The sequence below is a fragment of the Thunnus albacares genome, chromosome 18 (genome assembly GCF_914725855.1).
Source record: "Thunnus albacares chromosome 18, fThuAlb1.1, whole genome shotgun sequence".
In the NCBI taxonomy this organism is placed as follows: domain Eukaryota; kingdom Metazoa; phylum Chordata; class Actinopteri; order Scombriformes; family Scombridae; genus Thunnus; species Thunnus albacares.
In genome coordinates, this window is record NC_058123.1 from 27,705,138 (window position 1) to 27,726,031 (window position 20,894).

General features: G+C 38.8%; 1 protein-coding gene across 1 annotated transcript; it reads right to left on the reverse strand.

Moving 5' to 3' along the window:
- Positions 1-815: 815 nt before the first annotated feature.
- On the reverse strand, positions 816-4,922 carry ier5l (immediate early response 5-like). The gene has a single exon (XM_044334362.1). It carries the CDS (start codon positions 3,526-3,528, stop codon positions 2,635-2,637), a length of 894 nt encoding a protein of 297 aa, XP_044190297.1. The 5' UTR covers positions 3,529-4,922; the 3' UTR covers positions 816-2,634.
- Between the last annotated feature and the right edge of the window lie 15,972 nt (positions 4,923-20,894).

Sequence of the window (20,894 nt, forward strand, 5' to 3'; positions counted from 1 at the left end):
TCTGGAAAAAGCTTTCAAGTGGACCTTGAGTTTTGTTTTTTGTTTTTCTTTTAAAGATAAAGAAAAGCCTCATGCTAAACTGTGTCTTAGATAGATTATATTAGATTATATTATATAATGTTGGCTCCACATTCGAGTAAGACACCCTTTGTAAAGGGTTTATAAGTAACTATAATACTTTTATTAATGTTAAGTAATTGCAATGATTTATAAATCAGTTATAAACCATTTATAGCGACGTCTGTTAGGTTACCAGGTTGTGAAAAACAACTAATAAAAGACTGGAGACAATTTATTAACATTCATAACTGCAGACAAGATGAATTATTGTTAAAAAAAAAAAAAAAAAAAACTTCATTAATGACTTGCTAATATTTTAACTACTGACCTGGCTTAGAAAGTTATCATTACCCTTTATTAATGACATCTTACCAAAAAGAAAGAATGAATAATGTAATGATAAGGAATGGCTTGCATGTGATGTATGAAGCATTAGCAAGTGATTTATAAACTATTAATAAAGCTATCAGTTACAACTTACAACCCCTTTATAAAGGGTGCCCTACTTAGATTTATTACATGTATGTATGAAAATGTGTTCTTCATCATGGCAGCATGTGTCAGTCACTGCAAGCTTCATCCATCTTTAATATGACAGCATAACAAAAGGCCTCATAACCGCAGTTAAGATTAAAGTTTTCATTTTTTTATTAAGATTATAAATTTTTTACAAATATTTTCTGGAACAGTTTCACCCGGCGATATACAATTTATTAAGCACAAAAATACAAGAATAACAACAAAATATGTAGAGAATGGCTGAATACTCTCTTTATTTTGGTACACATAGTGCTCATAAAGCTAATGCATGGATTTTTCAGGTTATGGCTAAATCATGAGTTTGCCTTTTTAAAACAAAAGGACTAGGATTATTCTTTTACAAAACAAAGTAAAACTCACAAAACCAAGACATGTTGGAATTATGAATCACTGTGAAGGCTTTGAGCAACGACCATGATTAATAAAGGATGTCAAACTGCCAAAATAAGCCAGACTGTTGGGAGCTGAGGTGTAGTGGTGACCCCAGTAATGAGCCCAAAAAGTGTAACAGAATTGAAACGTTGGCACTCCATTAAGTGATATGAGCTGGATCAGAGTCCATGTACCTCAAAAGTGTTTAGGAGGAGTCTTGAACATGGTGTTTCACGTGACAATAAAACTGCTCAGAATGTGCAAGGTCCATTTCAAAGTGGAGAAGGTGTTTTTTGTTTTTTTTTTTTCCAAAAGGCTCCTCAGTCCAGGACAGGACAGAACAGCAGAGACATTCAGTCACTTTCAATGTACTTTCAATTTATGACAATAGCTAGCAGTAGTGTGCATTAGATTTAAGGCAGCGGAAGTCAATCCATTTCATCAGACTTAAGTCACTACAAGAGTGTACTCTGTAGACATGTATCTCCCATTCTGAAAACCGGAGAGCCTGCACATCATATATATATATATATATGTGTATATATATATATATGGCACAAACTCTTTCCTCGCCCTGTCAAAACTATTGTCACTAAATTGCTCAATGTTTAAATATCTTTTCTTTTTCCTGCAAAAATAAAGTCCATTCCATTCAGACCTTTTGGGGGAGACCAGGTTCAGTTGTAACGCCTCAATTTCCTCCAATCAAAAACAAGTGCGTGTGATGTCATCCATTGCACACCAATGAACCACACTCACATGTTATTAAGTTTTAAGACAAAGGTGTGCTTTGAGGTATAATTCTTAATAATTTCATCTCTTGTATATTTTGAATTGTTTTTGTCAGAGTTGTGTGAAAGACTAGAAGCTACTGAGGTTAGCTAGTGACAGACTTGATGTGATTTTAGCACATTGTGTTTAATTATGGCTAACACTCAGTTGTAAAACATGCTAAAAAATGATTTAGCTAAATTTTCCTAAGTCCTTGTTTGCTATGCAATTTCAGATTTGCCCATTTAAAAAATTGAATGAAACCTTTTATCAAATGAGTAACCATCACTGAACAGTTCAATGAAATCTCCTGCTAACCAAACTGATATAGGTTACAAGAAACATGGCATTTTTGCTCTATGTGAATACACTGCTTTCACCAAATACATATTCAGCAACACACCCTTCACTATTGGCACATGGAAAGGATGTGGAACAGTACTTTAAATGACTGCGAGTTTCCCAGTAAATGTGTAACGTTCCCATTCATTTCCCATTCTGTAATATTTCCTGCAACCTTTCAAGAATGTTCTGGTTTGATTTACTTGTTGTAAGAACATTCCCAGAAGGTTTCAGATAACTTTCCTCCATGCTTATGTAAATGCTTTTGGGCAATATACATAAATTCCTAACATTTGCCCATTCCCTGAAGGTTAACTATGCATAAAGGTTACCAAATTTCTTTTTTGCTACCCAGAAATGATATGTAAACTTTTGGGGGGAACAGTATGAATTTGCTAACATTCAGGAGCATTCTCATAAGCTTGGAAATATGTTCCCAACCAAAAACTCGTGAGTAGGAAACAGTTCTTGGTTGGCTTTTGTTTTCTAATACTTTGAGGGGAAAACAGTTAAACTGACCCCGGTCTCCCCTATAATAAAGTGTTTGATTCAAAATGCCACAATTGCCCGGGTCCATGCTCCCAGACTGGCCAGAGCTTGCTTGCTACAGATCTGCTCCAAGTCCGCCTGCCTGCTCAGCAGCCCTGAAAACCCCGAGCCGAAGATGGAGATCAGGTTGGAGATGTTGGAAGTGTCCGTGTAGTCCGGGTTGGAGTAGGAACAGTCCTCGCGTTTCGCCCGTTTGCGAGCCGCTGTAAAATCCGAAACCTCCTCAACATCGGATATGCAACAACCGAACTCAACCTTCCGTTTTTTGGCCGGGGACTGCGCGCCCTGACCGCACTGGAGCGCGTCACAGCAGCAGTCCTGGTGGAGGTAGCCGTTCTCCACCGTGGTCACCACATGCGTGTCCAAATCCAGCACTGTGGTTTTGTTGCAGTGCGTGCTGTTGTTTGCGGGAAACTGGTCACAATGTGACACAGGGGAAGCCTCCATGCAGCAGCTTCGGTAGTAGGAGGGCTCCGGTTCTTTGCTGCCGTCCTCAAGAGGAGAGCAGCCGGAGAGAGGGAGAGCTGCCCGGCCGTGCGCCGCTGGCTGCGCCGCGCCTCGCTGGCACGCAGAGCCGCACAGACTCGCCTCCTCGCCGCAGCAAGCAGCCCGCGCCTGCTCCTCATCGTCGGCGTCCTCTGCGTTCAGATCCAGAGGATTCAGCTCCTGGATCTCGTTGCAGACCGTCATCACCTCCTCGTACTGCTGCATTCTGTAGATCTCCGCGTATTTCTCCTTGATGTAGACTTGCCTGGCGTTCCTCAGCACATAGGAGACCAGCAGGTTTTTGTGCAGCTTGATTCCCCCTCTCTGCGTCCTGGAGTTGTGGATCTTCATTAAAGAAATGGAGATCAGGCTTTGCGCGTCCACTGCGCATTCCATGGTGTTGATCATTATTGTGTTCCCCAAGTCTACCTCCTCTCCGGGAGAGGAAAACCGACTCTCAGCTATCTCAGTAAGAATCGTTTTGTTCGAGGAGAAAGACTCAAGTCAGCTCTGTGGAGAAACATTGGACACAATGATCCGCCTCCCTCTGAAAGTCAGCAATCATTTGCAGATGCTTTGAAACCAGAGTATATATATATAGTCAAGACAGAGAGTCCGCCCTCCTCAGGACGAGCCAATCAGCTGCCTGGGTTCTGTAGAGTGACAAGTAGGGGCTCTTGAAATATGTCGCTGTCGACCAATCAGCGTCAGGCGGTTCCTCTGTACTATTCAAATTCCACCCAGGCTGTCTAACAGGAATGTCCTCATTTCAGCTGAACCATAGCTGAGACTTCCAAAAAGCAGTCACTTCCTCAACGCTGGATATGCAAGAACCAGCTATACAGGGTATACATGTTCCAATAGAGAGGTTTTTTAAAAAAAAATCCAACCAATATAGCCAGTCATCACAGTGCGTTTGAAAGTTTGTTTTTCCATGGAAAAATGTCAATTTTAATATTTTGCCCAGGATAGCTGAATTATGGAATTAATTCTGTCCCAAAACTGAAACACTAAGACAGAATGATAAGAAACAAACAAATTAGTAAGAAGCAATTTATAGAAAGCAACAAAGGAATTTATAGAAACATGTGAACATTATAAATTAGAACAAACTCCTAAACCATTACAGGCAAAAAAAGCAATAGTCTTTATAAACCCAATAAATCCTTTTTATTTTGATACAGTGCATTAAAATGTGTCAGGTTTTGTCAGTATTTGTTACCTTTTAATACGAGTGTTTAACTCAACACATCTACTGTGTATATGTAAAAGTCATTATGCTATAACATTAAGGAAAACATCATATGAAACGAGATATTTTGAGAATATAAAACTACTTGTAATATGATGTGAACAGGCAAAATGTCATTCAAAATGGGGAATGTGGGGGATTTGCTGAAGTCATCCATAGATGTAAGTTTCACTCAAGAGGAAATGTTGAGTCGTCTAGCACATTAGCACCACATTACTTACAAATGACTGTGTTACAAACTTTGTGTATTCAGAGGAAAGAAGAACACAGGACCTGGAGGAAAATACCTGCTTTGTTTAAAGGGTTGGCTCATCCAAATGGTATCTAGCCATAGTTTTGGTTTCATTTGTCCAGTTTCTGAGATAACTATCTGATAGATTTCTGTCTCCATCCCATTACATGGGAGGTGAGTGAAATCTCATTTGTGGTGCTCAAAACAATGAAAAAATGCATTTAAAAAATCAGCAGCAGCATTTCTCTCCAGGAACAGAGTCCCTGTCACTCTGGATACATAATGGATCTGACTGTGAGCAGTTTTCATTGGAACTACTTTTTTTTTTTACCAAAGAAATAGTCCACAGGACAGTGAGGTCTGTGGATTGCCCAGATTTGTGTTTCTGCTGTTGATTTATTTGAATTTCATTCTTCGGGCAGTTTATGACCGCCACAAACAAAATTCCTTTCACCTCCACTCTACTGAGGTGGAGAAAGAAATCTGAGAGACAGATACGTCAAAATCTGGACAAATGAAACCAAAATTATCTGCATGAAGAGATACAACTATTTTTTTCTTTTAGTGTGGGTGAAATGACACTTGAAACACACATCATATCAGTATATGCATAGCATTTAATGAGGGCATGAGGTTTCACAGGCAACAATAAGACTAAGAATATTTTTGACTCAGAAAGAGTGAAAAACTAGCAAACCCTGGTGACTCACACTTTAAAGTACTGTATTTGTGTTATAAACTGAAGGGTTAGTCATAGGTTTACTCATTATGAGCATGCAGATAACATAAAACAAGATTCAGATAACATAATACACAGATTCAAGTAATCGTGTACTATTTCATTCTCAGTCAGCGGGTGTGCAGCCTGCACCATTTTCTGGAGAGAGAAGTTTCATTTGTGGGTGCAGTAAATGCTCACAAGTAGACACCACCACGTCTGAAAACTGATGCTGACACAGAAATACCTGAGTGCCACTAATGGCCACTAGATGGTGGCTCATAAAAAATCTCCAACTGCAGTGTTTATGGAGGTTCTGAGTGTTCTTCTTCTGTCTGTCATAGTGGCAAATTGAGGATGAAACTTAAAGCTGCTCTGATCAACATTTTATATGAATAATAGAAGCAACCCTCAAGGAATTATTACCAGTGCAGCTCTACAGAGCGTTTTAGCATCTTTTAGCTCATTGTTTTGGTTTTACAGCCCACAGATTTACTTTGTTCAGTCTCACAGCTCTCATCAGCATTGTTTCCAGTCACAGCTAGCTGTCAGCGACTAGCTGGTGAAGATAGTAGAGCATTTAACTGATAAAGGGGAGTGATTATTGAACTCACATTTATCCAATGGCCGGAAACAGGACTCCAAATGAATGCTAATGTTGCTCTGTGTCTGCTGGATGTGTAAATAGTATAGTTTGATACAAAAACTATACAGTTACATTTGTTGCAATATAATACACTCAAAAGGGTGATTCCATTGATTAGATTCAGCTGCAATAAGTATTTTTACTTTTTTAATAATACAAATGTATTATTAAATCTGATATTTCCTCATTTTTTTATTTCAAATACTGAATCAGAAATACCCAAGTAGGGTATGTCTTCTTCCAGACACACAGCAGTAAACTCTATTCTGTGTAGTGTACAGTACTCCACAGTTATATTCTGGATAATTTTCCAGTCAGTTCCTCAGGAGTTTTTTTCACTAAAATGCATCTTAATACATTTCCTGTGTCAGCATCATCCCTCTTAATTTGGCATTTTCAATGATGCTGTATTGTCTCTATGAAACATCTCATCACTTCATAAACAGAAAGAGGTGTCAGAAGTAGCTGTTAGCGCTAGCATTACTTGCCTTGTGTTGACTGCGCCACACAGTAACTTTACAGTCAGCACACATGTTGACTCCATATAAGTGGTGAGGTTTGTGGTGCCATCGGCATATTTTATGTTACAATTATGGGTTATGAAGACTGCTAATTGGTGTATACGGTGGTCCCAACATTTCCTTCAGTGTGCAAGTGAGTTAACAGCTAGAAGTGTGTCACACACATCTGCACAAACACATACCAGAGGGACAAAGAAACGGGAAGACAATGAGCTCCTTGGAAAGATTGGTTTTGACTCCCATATTTTCCACATTTCATCATCTATGGTTGTGTATTGTTCAAATCTCTGATTTTTGTATTGGCTTTCTGATACAGACCAGTTCATCTTTACATGTGTAGTTGGCTAAATAGGCAATTCTTTGTTAATAGCTTGTTGTGCTGCCTCTAGATGGACAAAAAAATCACTCAATGCTTCTTTAAAGAGAATTCTGTTTTGAAGGTGTTTTGTACACTGGTACACTGACAGGTGTCTCAGCCTATCACAATCAGCCATGTAGCTTCTCTGTGCTTGTCTCTGCATCCTCTGACTAAGTTAGGGTTTTCTGGCTCCAGATGGCAGTAAGCCTTAAAGCCAAACTCTAGGCTTCAAAACAACCGTTCAAAATGTTGACATCATAGACCCTGTGTCTGTTTTTTTAAATAAAACATATGGCAGCAGCTCAAGAGTCATGGTGGGTTGTTCTGCATTAAGTTTGAAATGATATTACATTAGATGGACATTTCTGTGCTGAATTTTTGAACAGAACATAAAATAGTTCTGCTTCTTCAAACTGAATTATCTGCCTCCCAGCTATATTCATAACACTGTGAGTGATTGAATAATAACAAACAATGTTATAAACATCAATCAGTGACACTATCTAATTCTAAAGGCAGCTCAATACCTAGAGTCAGAGGTGGGGGACTCGAGTCACATGGCTTGACTCGAGTCAGACTCAAGTCGCAAATTTGAAGACTTGAGACTTGCTTGACTAACATTGATGGAAGACTCCACTTGACTTTGACTTGGTATTCAAGACTTGAGACAGATGACTCAAAAAGACTTCACTTTTTTAAAAATTAAATATTTGCATTTTTCTACATATTTGATTTCTGGTGCAATGCCTGCAAGCCTGGCAACATACTAGAATGTGGCAGACCATCAGAGGCCAACGCAGGAGGCAGCTACCATGGTTGGGTCTAGTCCAAATATAGTAAAATTTGGATTCAAGAATTACGTTGTTGATGACAGTAGTAAGAAGAGAACAGCGGTATGCAAGGTCTGCAACTCAAAAATCCGTGACACAACCACCACAACATCCAACTTCATCCATCACTACAAAACCCACAAAGAAAGGTACATGAATGAGTCTTTTTAGATAACCTATTAGCTGGTGAAACATTAGATAGAAAGCTAACAGTAAGTTGAGGCTATGTTTGACTTGGCTTCGAATCAATTATGCATTTTATTGAGAGGACATTGTTAATGTAAAAGACAGTCGGGGGACTGATTCGGGGCCATATAACCAGTTAAACTATGCGGGCACATTACTAGCTAACACAGCTATATTATGATTTCAGAGCCCCACTCTGCATTGTTGTTCATTTAGGAGGCTTGTTATTGATTGCCACAAAATGTTAAATATCAGTAAGATTTATAAGTTGTCAGCAGGCTGCAACAGTTTTCATTAATGTTGAAAATAAAACTCAACTTTTCATGACTACTGTCTTTTAACTGATTTAAATGTGGAAACTGGGGTAGATCTTCAGAATTTCGTATGACTTGACTTGCTTGATTCTCACCAGAGTAACTTGTGACTTGCTGGAGACTTGAAGGTTAAGACTTGAGACTTGTGACTTGCACATGTGTGACTTACTCCCACCTCTGCCTCAAGTGAATAAAGGGTGGTAGAATGTGAAAAAAAGAAACACACATTGACCGGGTTATGTTCATGAGTCTGAGCAATACAAACCCACTCAGTCACATAGCACAGGAAACCAGCATTGCAGTGGCCTCTACAGATTCATCAAAGGTTCAAATGCTTGCCAAGTGAGTGCAATAACCTGTGTTGAACCTGTAGAGGCCAGTGCAGCACTAGTTTTCTGCCCTGTGTAATTAGTGTTTTGTTACTGTTTCTAAATTCACCCTCTGGGGTGGGACAGTGGCTCTACAGCCTGCACAGAGAGCCTGCAAACATATTTATTTTTATGCAAGATGAAATAGAAATCAAGGGAACGTGGACCATCCATTGGAAAAGACCAAGACCTCACTGAGTGATGGCTGGAGTACGCCTGATCATAATGTTCTCTATGAATGATGAATGTATGATGCAGAGCGGGACACAGACTCATCTTTTCTTCCAGAGGAGGTAGCTGTTTGCAAAGAGGAGCGCACCCCAGAGGGTCTGAAGCCTCTGTGATGAAGCAGGTTTCCTCCAATTTAATATATGAACATCACTGCTCACTAGATAGAGGCTTGCTGGAGGTGCCTGAGCTGAGATTCAGCATATAATGATAGGAATAGCATCCACACACTCCAATCTATTCTGTGCCATAATCGTTAAACGGAGAAAGCTTTCAGCTAGAGACTGACAATGACACATTGAGGATGTGAAGAAACATATGTCACATCACATTAATACACATTCAACAGGAAAAAGAAATTAACCATAAACACAAGACGCATCAAATACATAGTAATGTGTGGTAATAATGCACGTAGCCAATGTTATGACAAAAAGTGCATTGGTGTGTTTTCTGGAGTTATGAATCTACCAGCAGAGTGATAGATGGCATCTGGACCATCAGGGGAACTCCATACTCTCTTAATTCAAGTTGAAGTTTGCTGAGAGACTGTGTCAACGTTCACATTAAAGGGTCAGGTCACCCATATTACAAACATATTTTCTCATTTACATCAAGTGGTATAGAGCCATGCATGTAGTTTGGGTTCTATTTGTCATGGAGGTTGGTAAATGTAATTTGGTTTGTGATGATAACAGCACTGAAAAATGCATTGAAAAAAAAATACCAATGATCTCTCTCCAGAAACAGTGTCTGTGTTATTCTGGATAATCCACAGACTTTGCTATCAATAGTTTTTAGCTATAATTTTTACTGAAACTACTTTCTATCAAAGAAATTGTTCCCAAGAAAACAGTAAAATCAAAGATAAATTTCAAATTATCTACAAGGCTAATTACAGCTTGAGGTGAGTGAGAAAATATGGTTTGTTTGTTTTTATATCCGTGATATCTTTATAAGCTAATAAACATTTAAAATAGCTGTTGTTTACACTGTCTTTTATAGACCGAAAATGAGGCAAAAACCAGGACAATATTAAAGGAATAAAACATTTAGGGAAATACACTTTTTTGCTTTCTTTCTGAAGGTGAGATGAGAAGATGGATATCAATCTCTGTGTGTTAAGTACAGAGCTGGAGTCAGAATATGACTAGTATAGTATAGCTAGGGGGAAACAGCTAGTCGCAAAAAATTCAGTTCAAAAATACACCTACCAACACTTCTACAGCTCATTAATTTTTTTGCATCTCATTTGTTTAATATGTAGGTCAAAAAATAATTTGAGCTGGTGACTCCCTTTCTTTGATTATGGATTAAAGAAAAACAAGATACATGTTAAATATAGTTATCTGTTTGTATGTTTAAACAGAATTATTCTCACAAATTTGACTGCTAAAGTTCAGTTTAGTTATTTGCCCTAAACAGCCAATGTACTAACAACAGACGTTAGCTGTACCTAGCTAGCTACTTACTGAACTGCTGTGTGTGAACGTTTGTGTGTACCAAGCTGCAGCTACCACGACTTGAGGCTGAAGCCAATGCAGAAGAACCTTAAAGTGCCATTGATGGCCGCTATATGCTCCAACTGATTCCCATTCAAAAAGCCTCAATTTTTCTCTAGAAATACTAAGTCAATCATTTTTTTCAACGAGTCATTATGGTTTCAATCGCTAAATTCAGGCCCTCTAATAAGTGTGCTGATGGTCATTTAGGAAATTATTGCTCTGGTAATAAGATTCAGGGCGTTGATTGACAACTGTGATTGAAACCTGCTGCTCTTCCCTGCTCCAGGACTTGCACTGAATCGGACTATATTCGCAATATTTCGATAAGTTTGATGTTACTTGATTTCAGTACCTGCCCTGTTAGCAGTATTAGCTAAATTAGCTAATGTTAGCCCAAGCTATGCACCGTTCGGTGTTCCCCGTAAGCTAGCGTTAGCTTTGGTCCAAGGTAGCGGGCCGTGTTTCCAGACTGAAAGACAACACCCCACACTCCTTATTTGGAAGCTCCTGGCTCCAAACGGAAAAGATGGTGCTGAACATAAACTGCAACTCTTGGCTTCAAACTGGCTCCAATGCAAACTAACACGTAACGACTTGTCTGAACACGTTAATGTGTTGGTAAGAGTATTTTTGAACTTTGGATTGAGGCAAGCTAGCTGTTTCCCAGTGCCTCCAATCTTTATGTTAAACTAAGCTAAGCTAACCATGTCTTCACTCTGAGATTAATATTAATCTTTTTTATCCCACTCTCAGAGAGAAAGAAATAAGCATAATTCCCAAAATATTGAACTATTTCCTTAATAAAAAAAATTCCATTGCATGAGCAGGTTTTAAAATACTGACTTTGTTGTCAGTAAGATATGTTAATATGCCATTTGATAAAATCACATCGTGACAGTTGGGTGGTTGTAGTGGTGCCGTTTTTGTTCTTGTAACAAAAAGGAAGGATTCTAATTAGTATGTGTACATGCATACTCACATATTTCCACCTCTACTTACATAGCACTATACTGTTAATATACAGCCCTTTCCCGTAGATGTTCATACATTTTCACTAAAAGTACCGATTTTATTGCTTTATTCCATCACCATGTTTTGCTTCTCTCCACACATTCTTCCATTATATTGCGGTCTCTTTCTATTTTCAGTCTTTCCTCGTATCTGCACTCCCCGTCCTCCCACCCTCGCCCATCTCTTCCATTTATGTTCTCCCCTCATCTTTTCAGCCTCACTGCTCGATTGTCTCTGGCTCCTTTTACCACTCCTCTGCTTACTCTACTAACATCCTCTTATGTTTCAGCCTTCTGTTTCCTCCTAAGCATGTTTATTTCTCCCTCTGTGCCTCAGAGAGGGAGTGCAGCATTGCAGCACAGTTGCAGGTGTCAGCAAAGCAGAGGCTGTTTTCTCTCAGCTTCCTTTGCATGCACGGTCAGCACCGGAGACCATCGAGGTATCTGTGTGTGCTGCTTCCACAGTCCTGCATGCTCACCTGCTGTTATTACTTCCATTCCTATACCCTTACGTGTTTAAACTTCAACATTTCCTCGTGTTATCTATTTGTGTATCTTCTACAGCGAGCACCTAATTACCGCACTTCGCACCAACCTTGCTTTCATCTGTTCTGTTTAATCTTATAGAAAAGCAGATGTTTGTATCAGATCTTTCAGATATTAGATTTTAGCTCAGTATATTCCAAAGAGCAAGTGAAGAGTATGATGATTTATTGATGAAGATTTTCTCCCACAATGAGGCTAGGGAAGGACTATCATGCCTGACTTCACCATCCAGCCCTGCATGTCCGTCATACAAAATATATCAGATGCTGCTAATGGGGAATAATGCGTGTCAGTGACTGGCCAAAGGGCAGAAAATAATGTTGGACACACATGATCTATAGCACATACAATCAAAAGAGATCTGGTAACATATGAAATATATTCTGATTACTGCTTCACTATAACTCTGTGTATCTAGGTGGGGACGACGCATTTATTGTTTGCTTGTCTTTGTGAGCAACTGCCTATAACTGTAAAATCAGATACCCTAAAGGTTTGGTCCACCTAAATTATTTATTATAAACACCCCACTAACATCAAGTGGTATGGCTTCATGCAGATAGTTTTTGAACATCTTTTTTTTTTAAACATCTTTGTAAGATATCTGTCTCTAATCCAATAAAATTGAGGTGAATGGAATTTTATTTAAAATAAATTGTATCTCCTTCCATAGCGTCTCTGTTACTCTGCATAATGCACAGACCTTGCTGTGAACTGTTTTCATTGGGACTGTTTCTGTATCACCACTGAAAACTGTTGACATCGTTTAATTCAATTTGGGTAAATTGACCCTTAGTAGCTCAATCTATAAATGACCCAAGATATTAAATGACAATTAAGCACGCAGAAGTGCAATCAAAAAGGATGAGGGTGTTACTCCTGATTAAATTAAGTAGTAAATTATTTAAGGTAAGTGTGTCTACTACATAAAAAGAAAGAGTTCCCAATGCATTAAAGGGGGCATATGCACATTTCCGGGTCTTTATTTTAAATCTGGGGCTCTACTGGAATATCTTTGTATGATTTACATTTTTTAAAACTGCTTATTTATCTCATTCTGGCCTCAGTTCAGCCTCCGTCTGAAACAGGCTGTTTTAGCTCCCGTCTCTTAAGGCTCCCCTCCTGATGAGCTCACTCTGTTCTCATTGGCCAGCCCTTGGAAGCTGCATCTTGGGACACTTCTGCTGGCTCCGAAGGCTACGTCAATAAACCATGAAACAAACTATAGTAGGGCTGTCACTGTTTATTTGAAATTCAAACATTCGATCGAACGTGGGGGAAAATTAAACATTCAAGCTGTAATGACCTTTTTTCAAAATTTACAATCTATAAGCCTAACAGACTGTTGAGGAAGTTTACCTCGTGATCCAGCAGAGGGCGTTTTCAAAATGTACTATAAGCTTGACCTGTCGCATTTTCTGTGGCCTCTCAGTAAACTAAGCTTATGAATGAAAATGGAGAAGGACACCAGCTGCCTGTGGAAGATAGATATCCATCATTGTCTGTGCACTTTCACTGTGGTATTACATGTTCCCCAATTCATATTTGTGTTATGTGGCTCTGTCATCGCTGGTATACATGAAAACAAGACGTCCTGTCAGTGGAGTCAGACCTGCAGGTTGTTCTCTCTCTCCACATCAACAGCAGCTCACATGTCCCATTAAAATGCCTGCAGCCTTTTTGTGGGGTTTTGTTTGTTTTTCCTTGTACATCTCAAATATAAGCCCTTTTAATGGAAGAAAATTAAAGAAATGCATTTATCATTTTAATGCATTTAATTGTATTCATTGTTTATTTTTAGTAAAATTATTTATCTGTAAATCTGCACCTGTTGGCTTTTATTCTGAATGATTTACAATGAGGCCATATTATTTAACTTAAAAAAAACAAAACAAAAAACAAAGAGATAAAAAAGTTTGCTTTATGTAAACCACTGCTTTATATACCTGACATCATTACAAGCATCAAGCATCATATGTGTCCTCTCATAAAGCCTAAAGGCACTGCATTAATTGTTTCCTATGTTTTTTTGTTTTTGCCATCTTGGGAAGCAGAATAATCTGTGAACACAACATCTGACTATACTATCCTTATAAAGCTGATATGGCAAACATATTAGCATGTAAGCATATATTAACAGTGGCTTATTTAAACACCCAGCAGACAGAGAGCAACATTAGCATTTACTTGGAGTCCTGTTTCTATCCACTGGATGAATTTAAGCCCAATATTCACTCCCTTACTCCTGTTTTACTCTCTAACAACTCCAGAGAAAAATATCTTTCTCTTTACTAAACTAAATGCCCCATTATGTTCACCACTTAGTTGCTAACTCTGACCGTCCTGTTTAATGCTGGGCAGGTACTGTGCAGTGAGTTTATCAGAGCCTTCTCTCTGAAAACAGCTGAGATTACTTGATGACAGCAATGAGACTGAACCAATACAGTTAAGTTGTGAGGTGTAAAACCAAAACAATTAGCTGAAAGATGCTCAAATGCTCTGTAGATCTGAGGGAAACTGCAGAGTTGGGTGATAATGCTCTGTGGCTTTGTCATTATTAGTGCCTGCTTTCACATTACGTATAGTCATTTGACCCATTGTAAATATAAAACAGTTGGTTTGTGCAGCTTTAATAAGGCTAAATACAGTGTTAACTCAGGATGCAGTGGTTGTTATTAATAAATATTAGCAATTTTATTGACTATAGGCATAACCACAATCCTGGCACAGTGTGGCACAGGATGAAAAGAGCGGGATGAATATATTAGGAGAACTGCAGTATCAGCAGGTGGAGTTTTAATGATGGTGAGCTTCAGTAATGGCCAATCACATCAACTCCTCTAATCCCCTTTGAATGAGTAACTGCACCCAGCCTGAAAATCCTGCCCATGCTGCCATTTAGCAGTTTCTGCATGTTCTGCCGGAAAAATACCTTGTGAAGTAAAACACTTCACTTCGCAGCAGGGTGTGGTCCCAAGTGCAAGCATTCACACCTGACCACACCCCAAATGGGATTTTAGGTGTGGTCAAAATGTAACTCATTTCATCCTTTCAACCTGTAGGTCAGTGCTTTCACCAAATACACAGTTTCTCTTTGAAAGCAGCAGACAGTTTTATAGTATAGCTTCACCGGAGGAAACTGTTATTATCAAGGAGCCACAGAGGCTGTACATACCACTATATATACAATGCTGGACACCAGTTTCTGCTATCACACTACTAAAATTTGTGACCGGATCTACATATTATGGGGCCACACTTTGTGGTCATCAAAATAAAAAAATACAGGATGTGACTTTGGTAAAAATGTGCATAATGGCAATTTAGCTGGCAGTGCTAATCAGTTGAGAGATAATCAGTTGCTAGTGGATGGTGGCCACAGTATCTGATCTGATCAGAGAGAGGAGAGCCTTACACATTCCACTAAGCTGTGAATGTGTGAATGGTGTTATTGGTAGATTAAGTAGTATTAAGTTTACCCCTTAGGTAAAGGACAGGACTGGTGTTATTCTGTAGTTTTCTTATTGTCAACAAAATTCCATTAAAAGACCAAAACCAACAATGCATACATCTGACTTTCTTGCTATGTCTGTGGCACTCAGCTCCAAGTCCATTGGTTCGTACTTAACACTTTCTCATTCAAGTGAATGGGAATGTGTGTCCAAACTTTTGACTGGTACTGTAGCTCTTTAAAAACAGGCCACAATTATATAATTTTGTATTATTGTATATTGAAAAATGTAACAGTATGGCACTGTCATTTTTAGCAAATGTCAAACAAGAGGAAAAATGCATTTGTTGAGAACTATTTTCAGTTATTTATGCACGTTTGGTGGTCTAATAAGTATTTACAGCGGCAGGACGGTGCGTGGGGGAAAATAAACTACAGTGTGTGTGTTCATGGTAATAAAGGAACATGTCACCCAGGTCTATGCCACATGGGAATAAGATATATCAGGCTTTGATGCACACACAATACTTATTAGTAGGATCAATTCATTGTTAGTTTTGGTCTTTTCATGAGGTGACAATAACAAAAAGAATAGACTTAGAATGGCACGTCAAAATAAAATTTTATTTTGATGTGTTATAGAATCTGGACTCACATTTAACAAACTGCTGAAAGGGAAACTGACTAAAAACAAATCTATGGTTCATTCAATCCTACGATTGTTATGCTTTAAGAACACACACAAAGCGAGGTGCAGACCAGTGTGAGCTTTAATGCAAGTCGATCAAAATTAAAGCACGTCGCACAACTCTTCTCCAGTACACCATGCTTTATTCACCAAACGCCTCCAGCTATCTCGCTGTCATCAGGGTGAGGGTGAGATACAAAAGCATGGTGTACTGGGGGAGATTTGAGGGACGTGTTTTAATTTTGGTGGACTTTTATTTAATCCTATTGCCACACAAGAACACTGATACTAAATTACGTTCAAAGCCGATGTTTTGTTTTTTTTTTATGTTCAATTATATTGTTTTTAAAATTGTCACTCTCTACAATATCTGCACATGGTAATTACAGTGTGGTTGCAGTTAGGAAAGGATTGTGGTTATGATTAATAACAAGGAAAATGTTGGTTTTAGGTCTGTAAGGAGATGCAAACTCCAGTGTGCTCTGTTATTTCTCTCCAAGTCGACTGCTTCTTCTTATTTGTTATTACGTTGGACTGCTTGGCAGTCAGCGTTTTCTTCTGCTGGCTGTACAGCTCTATTAAAGGACCAGTGTGTAGGATTTAGGGGGATCTATTGGCAGAAATGGAATATAATATTGATAATTATGTCTTAATTTCATGTTCTTTGTTTTGATAGCTGGCCTTGCAATGTGTGGATGCTAATGTGAGCGTGCATGTGAGTGCATGTGAGTCCCTCTCTTTCCTCCTGCGTCCGTTTTCATCATGACAGCCGGGTCACAATGTTCTCATATTACAGTTAAATAGTACACTAAAATATGTTTCTGAAAACAGAAACAGGCAATGCACTAACAGAATCTTCATCGATATTTGATCAACACTGCCTAGTTTAACAGTTTAATCTTCCAACTTTATTGAGTAAACAACACACACATTTGTTTGTGGTGTGAGATGCTGGTGCTATAGTACGACATAGTGGCTGACTGTTGTATGTTGCACCTTTAACAAAGACCAAATTAGCAGTTAGAACCAGGCTTAGTAAAGACCAGTTTGTACAACCCATCCCAGGAATCATCCTCTGGAGACCGGCATAAATGATTGTTCAGACTCGGGCAGCCTTCGCTCAGAAAACGATGTACAGAGAAAGTAGAAAGACCTCCTGAGCAAGGCGCGTATTTTGACATTACACCTGCTCCTGACTGGGCGTAAAATTTACGGCCAGTCTTAGCAAGAAGTGGGCTTAAGCCTAGATGGTTCAACCAGTGTAACTATTAGGTCAGACTTAGAACGCCAAGTTACAACCAACTTTAAGACCATCAGTTTAAAATTTCCTGTTGTATCCAAAAAGTTAGACAATGCAGTATATTGAGTACATTTCCGCTCCCCAGAGGATAAACCATTTTCATTTTAGTGACCTCATGACCTCTCCCGCAACACCACCTACAGGACAAAACTTATATTTTTAGCCCCACTACCCATAAGTCTTTCTTCCATATTGTGGTGTGCAATGAACATTACTCATTAGCACGCTTACTGTCTGAACAGCCTTTGTGTCTTTCTCTTGTCCTTTCTTGTTCAGTCTTTGTCCACGAGATGAACATACCATTTTATGGTGTTACATTTATCCTCCCACCATTATCATTTACTGAATCCCAGTTTTTCTTAAACTTGCGTTCTCTGGTCCATCCTTTTTAAGAGTGAGTTCTGTTCATTATGTAAAAACATAAAAGGTTCTTTCCCTGCTGCCAGTAGAAAGAAAATCTGTTTTCTTTTTGCTTTTTTTTCTGTCTGGGTCCCTGCTGCTTTGCTATGCTGCTCCCCAGCCCTTCCCTCCTCCCTCCCTTCCTCTGCTTTTGCTGGCTCTGCTTTCATTCCACCCTCCTCCCCCCTCAGCTCCTCCATCCCTCCGTCTTCCCTCTGGAGAATAGGGGTCATTGCACAAATGATTACTCAGACCCCGGTCGCCATGGCAATGCTGCCGTGTAACGGGCGACAGGCATGCATCGTGCACAGCAAAGACGCCGATTAGTAAGCTGGCGATGGAGAGTGCAAGCGCTGCCTTTGTGTGGCTCCGTTTTGCCTCCATTTTTTTTCAAACATGCTCTGTTTTTCTGTGTGTCTCCAGCTAACTGGGGTGGAGGGAATGAGGGAGGGGAGCAGTGGAACAGAAAGAAACCCAGCAAACATTCTGCTCACAGCCCTCCAGCTTTGTCTCATTTTCTTGCTCGCCTTCTGTGTCTGAATGAGGACTGCTGTTGGCTTATTTCAGCAGCCGGTTAGAAACGGTTCTAACGGTTCTGTTTGCATTTATCAAATCTATCCTGAACGGTTAGCTAGAATCTACAGTTAGCAGGTATGGTGGAAAAAACATGTACACAAGACAAAACAAGAGACAAGAGTTTAAAAACTAATTCATATTTATGAGTTGCCCATGAGGTTTTTTAAGCTTTCCTTTTTCTCTTTTTCTGTGGTCAAAGCCCATAGAACCAGTCAATCACCCAAGTTACAAAAAGTCATATTATCTCACTTACCTCTGGCCAGCCATGCAGAAAGTTTGGGTTTAATTTGTTCATGTTTTGAGATATCTCCTTCTGAGATGATCTTCTCCAGGACACTGTAATTTTGTTGATAGTAGTAACAGCACTAATAAAAATGACATTAAAAAATGTCAAAAGCAATGTCTCTTTTTACAAACAATGTCCTAGTTATAAAGGGTAATTCACAAAAGACGCCACGATTTTCATCGGAACTACTTTCTACCAACATCAAGAGTTAAAGTGAAACCAGAGTGTCAAAATCACGTTGACATATTTAATACATGTAAATAATAGTAAATAAATATCCTGCCTTGGAACATAATCTTGCTCAACAGTATATCATGCAGTTTTTTTTCAGTTTGTCTAGACAGAGGCGGTAATTTAAAAAAAAACATACATTATACATTATAATATCATTGTTTGTGTAAGAATACTCCACAGATTTAACATTGCACTCCTGTAACGTTGACGGACTCATGATGGACAATTTTTTAAAAAGAACAAAAGTCAAGACAGCAGAGATATTGTCTTTTTTATTCTGTGTATTCCTCTTGTAAAAAATTACCCACAATGCAACTCAACCTGATTAACTTGACTGTACAGATTAGGATCTTTTATGCTAGTGGTAGCTAATGTAGCCCGGAGCTGCTAGCCTCCATAAGAGATGAGCAGCAGGCTACAGAGGTCTGCTAACCTCACTTCTTTCTAATTCACTCCAACTTCTCAAACATTGTCTCACCTCCCTCTGAAGCCACAAAAAGTCTTATACTAGTTTTTTCACATATGCAGTAGCACTCTCCCAACACATGGAAGCACATGCTGATGTGTGAAATTGAAGTTCCCCTTTAATATTTCAGTTTTTAGCTGCCTTTAACAAACAATCTTCCATGAGCCCTAGGTCATGCTGCCAGCTAGTTCAGACATGTCTGTAACAATGACAATGGGTCGAATGGAGCTGATGTTTTTAAATAGCAAAGAGTTCAAGTAAAAAGTTTGAAAAAATGACATTAGAGGGGAGCGTTCATGGATATCATGGAGGAAACTATGGAATAAAGTTTACTATGACATTAGTACATGCTCGGTTTCACTTGTAAGTTTTCCTCAGTGAGAGATTGTGTTGACTTGCACAGGTTAGTGAATCACTGTTTCTGGAAAGAGATGTTGCTGTTAATGTTTTTAATGTATTTTTTCAATGCTGTGTGTTTCCTGCATATGGAAATATATTTATATGTACATCTACTTTAAAATTTATTCTGGACATACTGTAGATTCAGCCATAGTTCTGGCTGTCAAGACAGTGAAAACAGCAAGTGCACCATTTCTCCACAGTGCTTTGAGTAATCATAATTGTAAAAGTCCCATCACAAATTTTAAGATCGTCTTTGTAGGCTTTAGGAAAGTTTTTCAACTATAAACCCTTCATGGATTAAAAATCCATAACACAAAGAGGAATAATTCACCTAATTTTCAGTTTAAGCTGTCCTGTCAATAGCTGTACAGACATCTCTTTTCTGATGATTGATTTGCATTAGTGATTTGCAATACCACAAATGACCACTGGGAAAAATTGGCAGCAAAGCTGAGCGAAGGCACCGTATCCAGCTTTTCTAATACATTCATGCATTGAACCTATTTGCAGTGATATCACCATGTTCCCACATCTCAGCAATTACTTTAGTGAGTACAATTTAATCATTACCAATGGAACAAATGGCCAGAACTACGAATATAACACCAAAGTTGTCATGAATTGTAGTTTTCCTTTAGAACTTAGTATATATATACAGTTTTGTTGCAATGTGCAGCATTCATTCATAGATGTTTTTAGTTACATTATTGTTATAGTTCTTACTGTATCCAGATGTTTTCTTGAGCGAGGAATCTTGGAGCATGTACTCTGTTTCACTGTGTGTTTGTGTGCTTGTGCATTTGCTTGTGCAAGACTCCATGTATCAGATTACCTCTGAAACTGGCTAAGATGCAGAACATTCCCATACTAAGTCAAGACAGTCACTGTTATGTCTAGACAGCTGCTTCTCCCCTTCAGATGGAGACAGAGATCTGGATGTTTGAAAATGTATGTGTGGAAATATTAGGGATAGCACTAAGGACAGATTTTAAAGCCACTGACAACTTAGTTTCAATTGCTAAGTTAAGTTCGCTGTATAATATTGAATATTACTAAATCAGCAACATACCAAGTCAAACTATTATTAATAAAGAGAACAGTCAGTCAATCTGCGTCATTGGGATTTGTTGTTGTTTAATTGACAATGGCCTGGAAACATAATCAAACAACCCCATCACTATCATGATAATATAACACTATGCAGAATAATGAGATCACTCCAATCACAAGGGGTCATTGCACAGGCAATGAAGAACTG

What these genes read in the sequence shown, in the direction of transcription:
- ier5l (XM_044334362.1), bottom strand. Translation starts at nt 3,528, where the DNA reads ATGATCAACACCATGGAATGCGCAGTGGACGCGCAAAGCCTGATCTCC.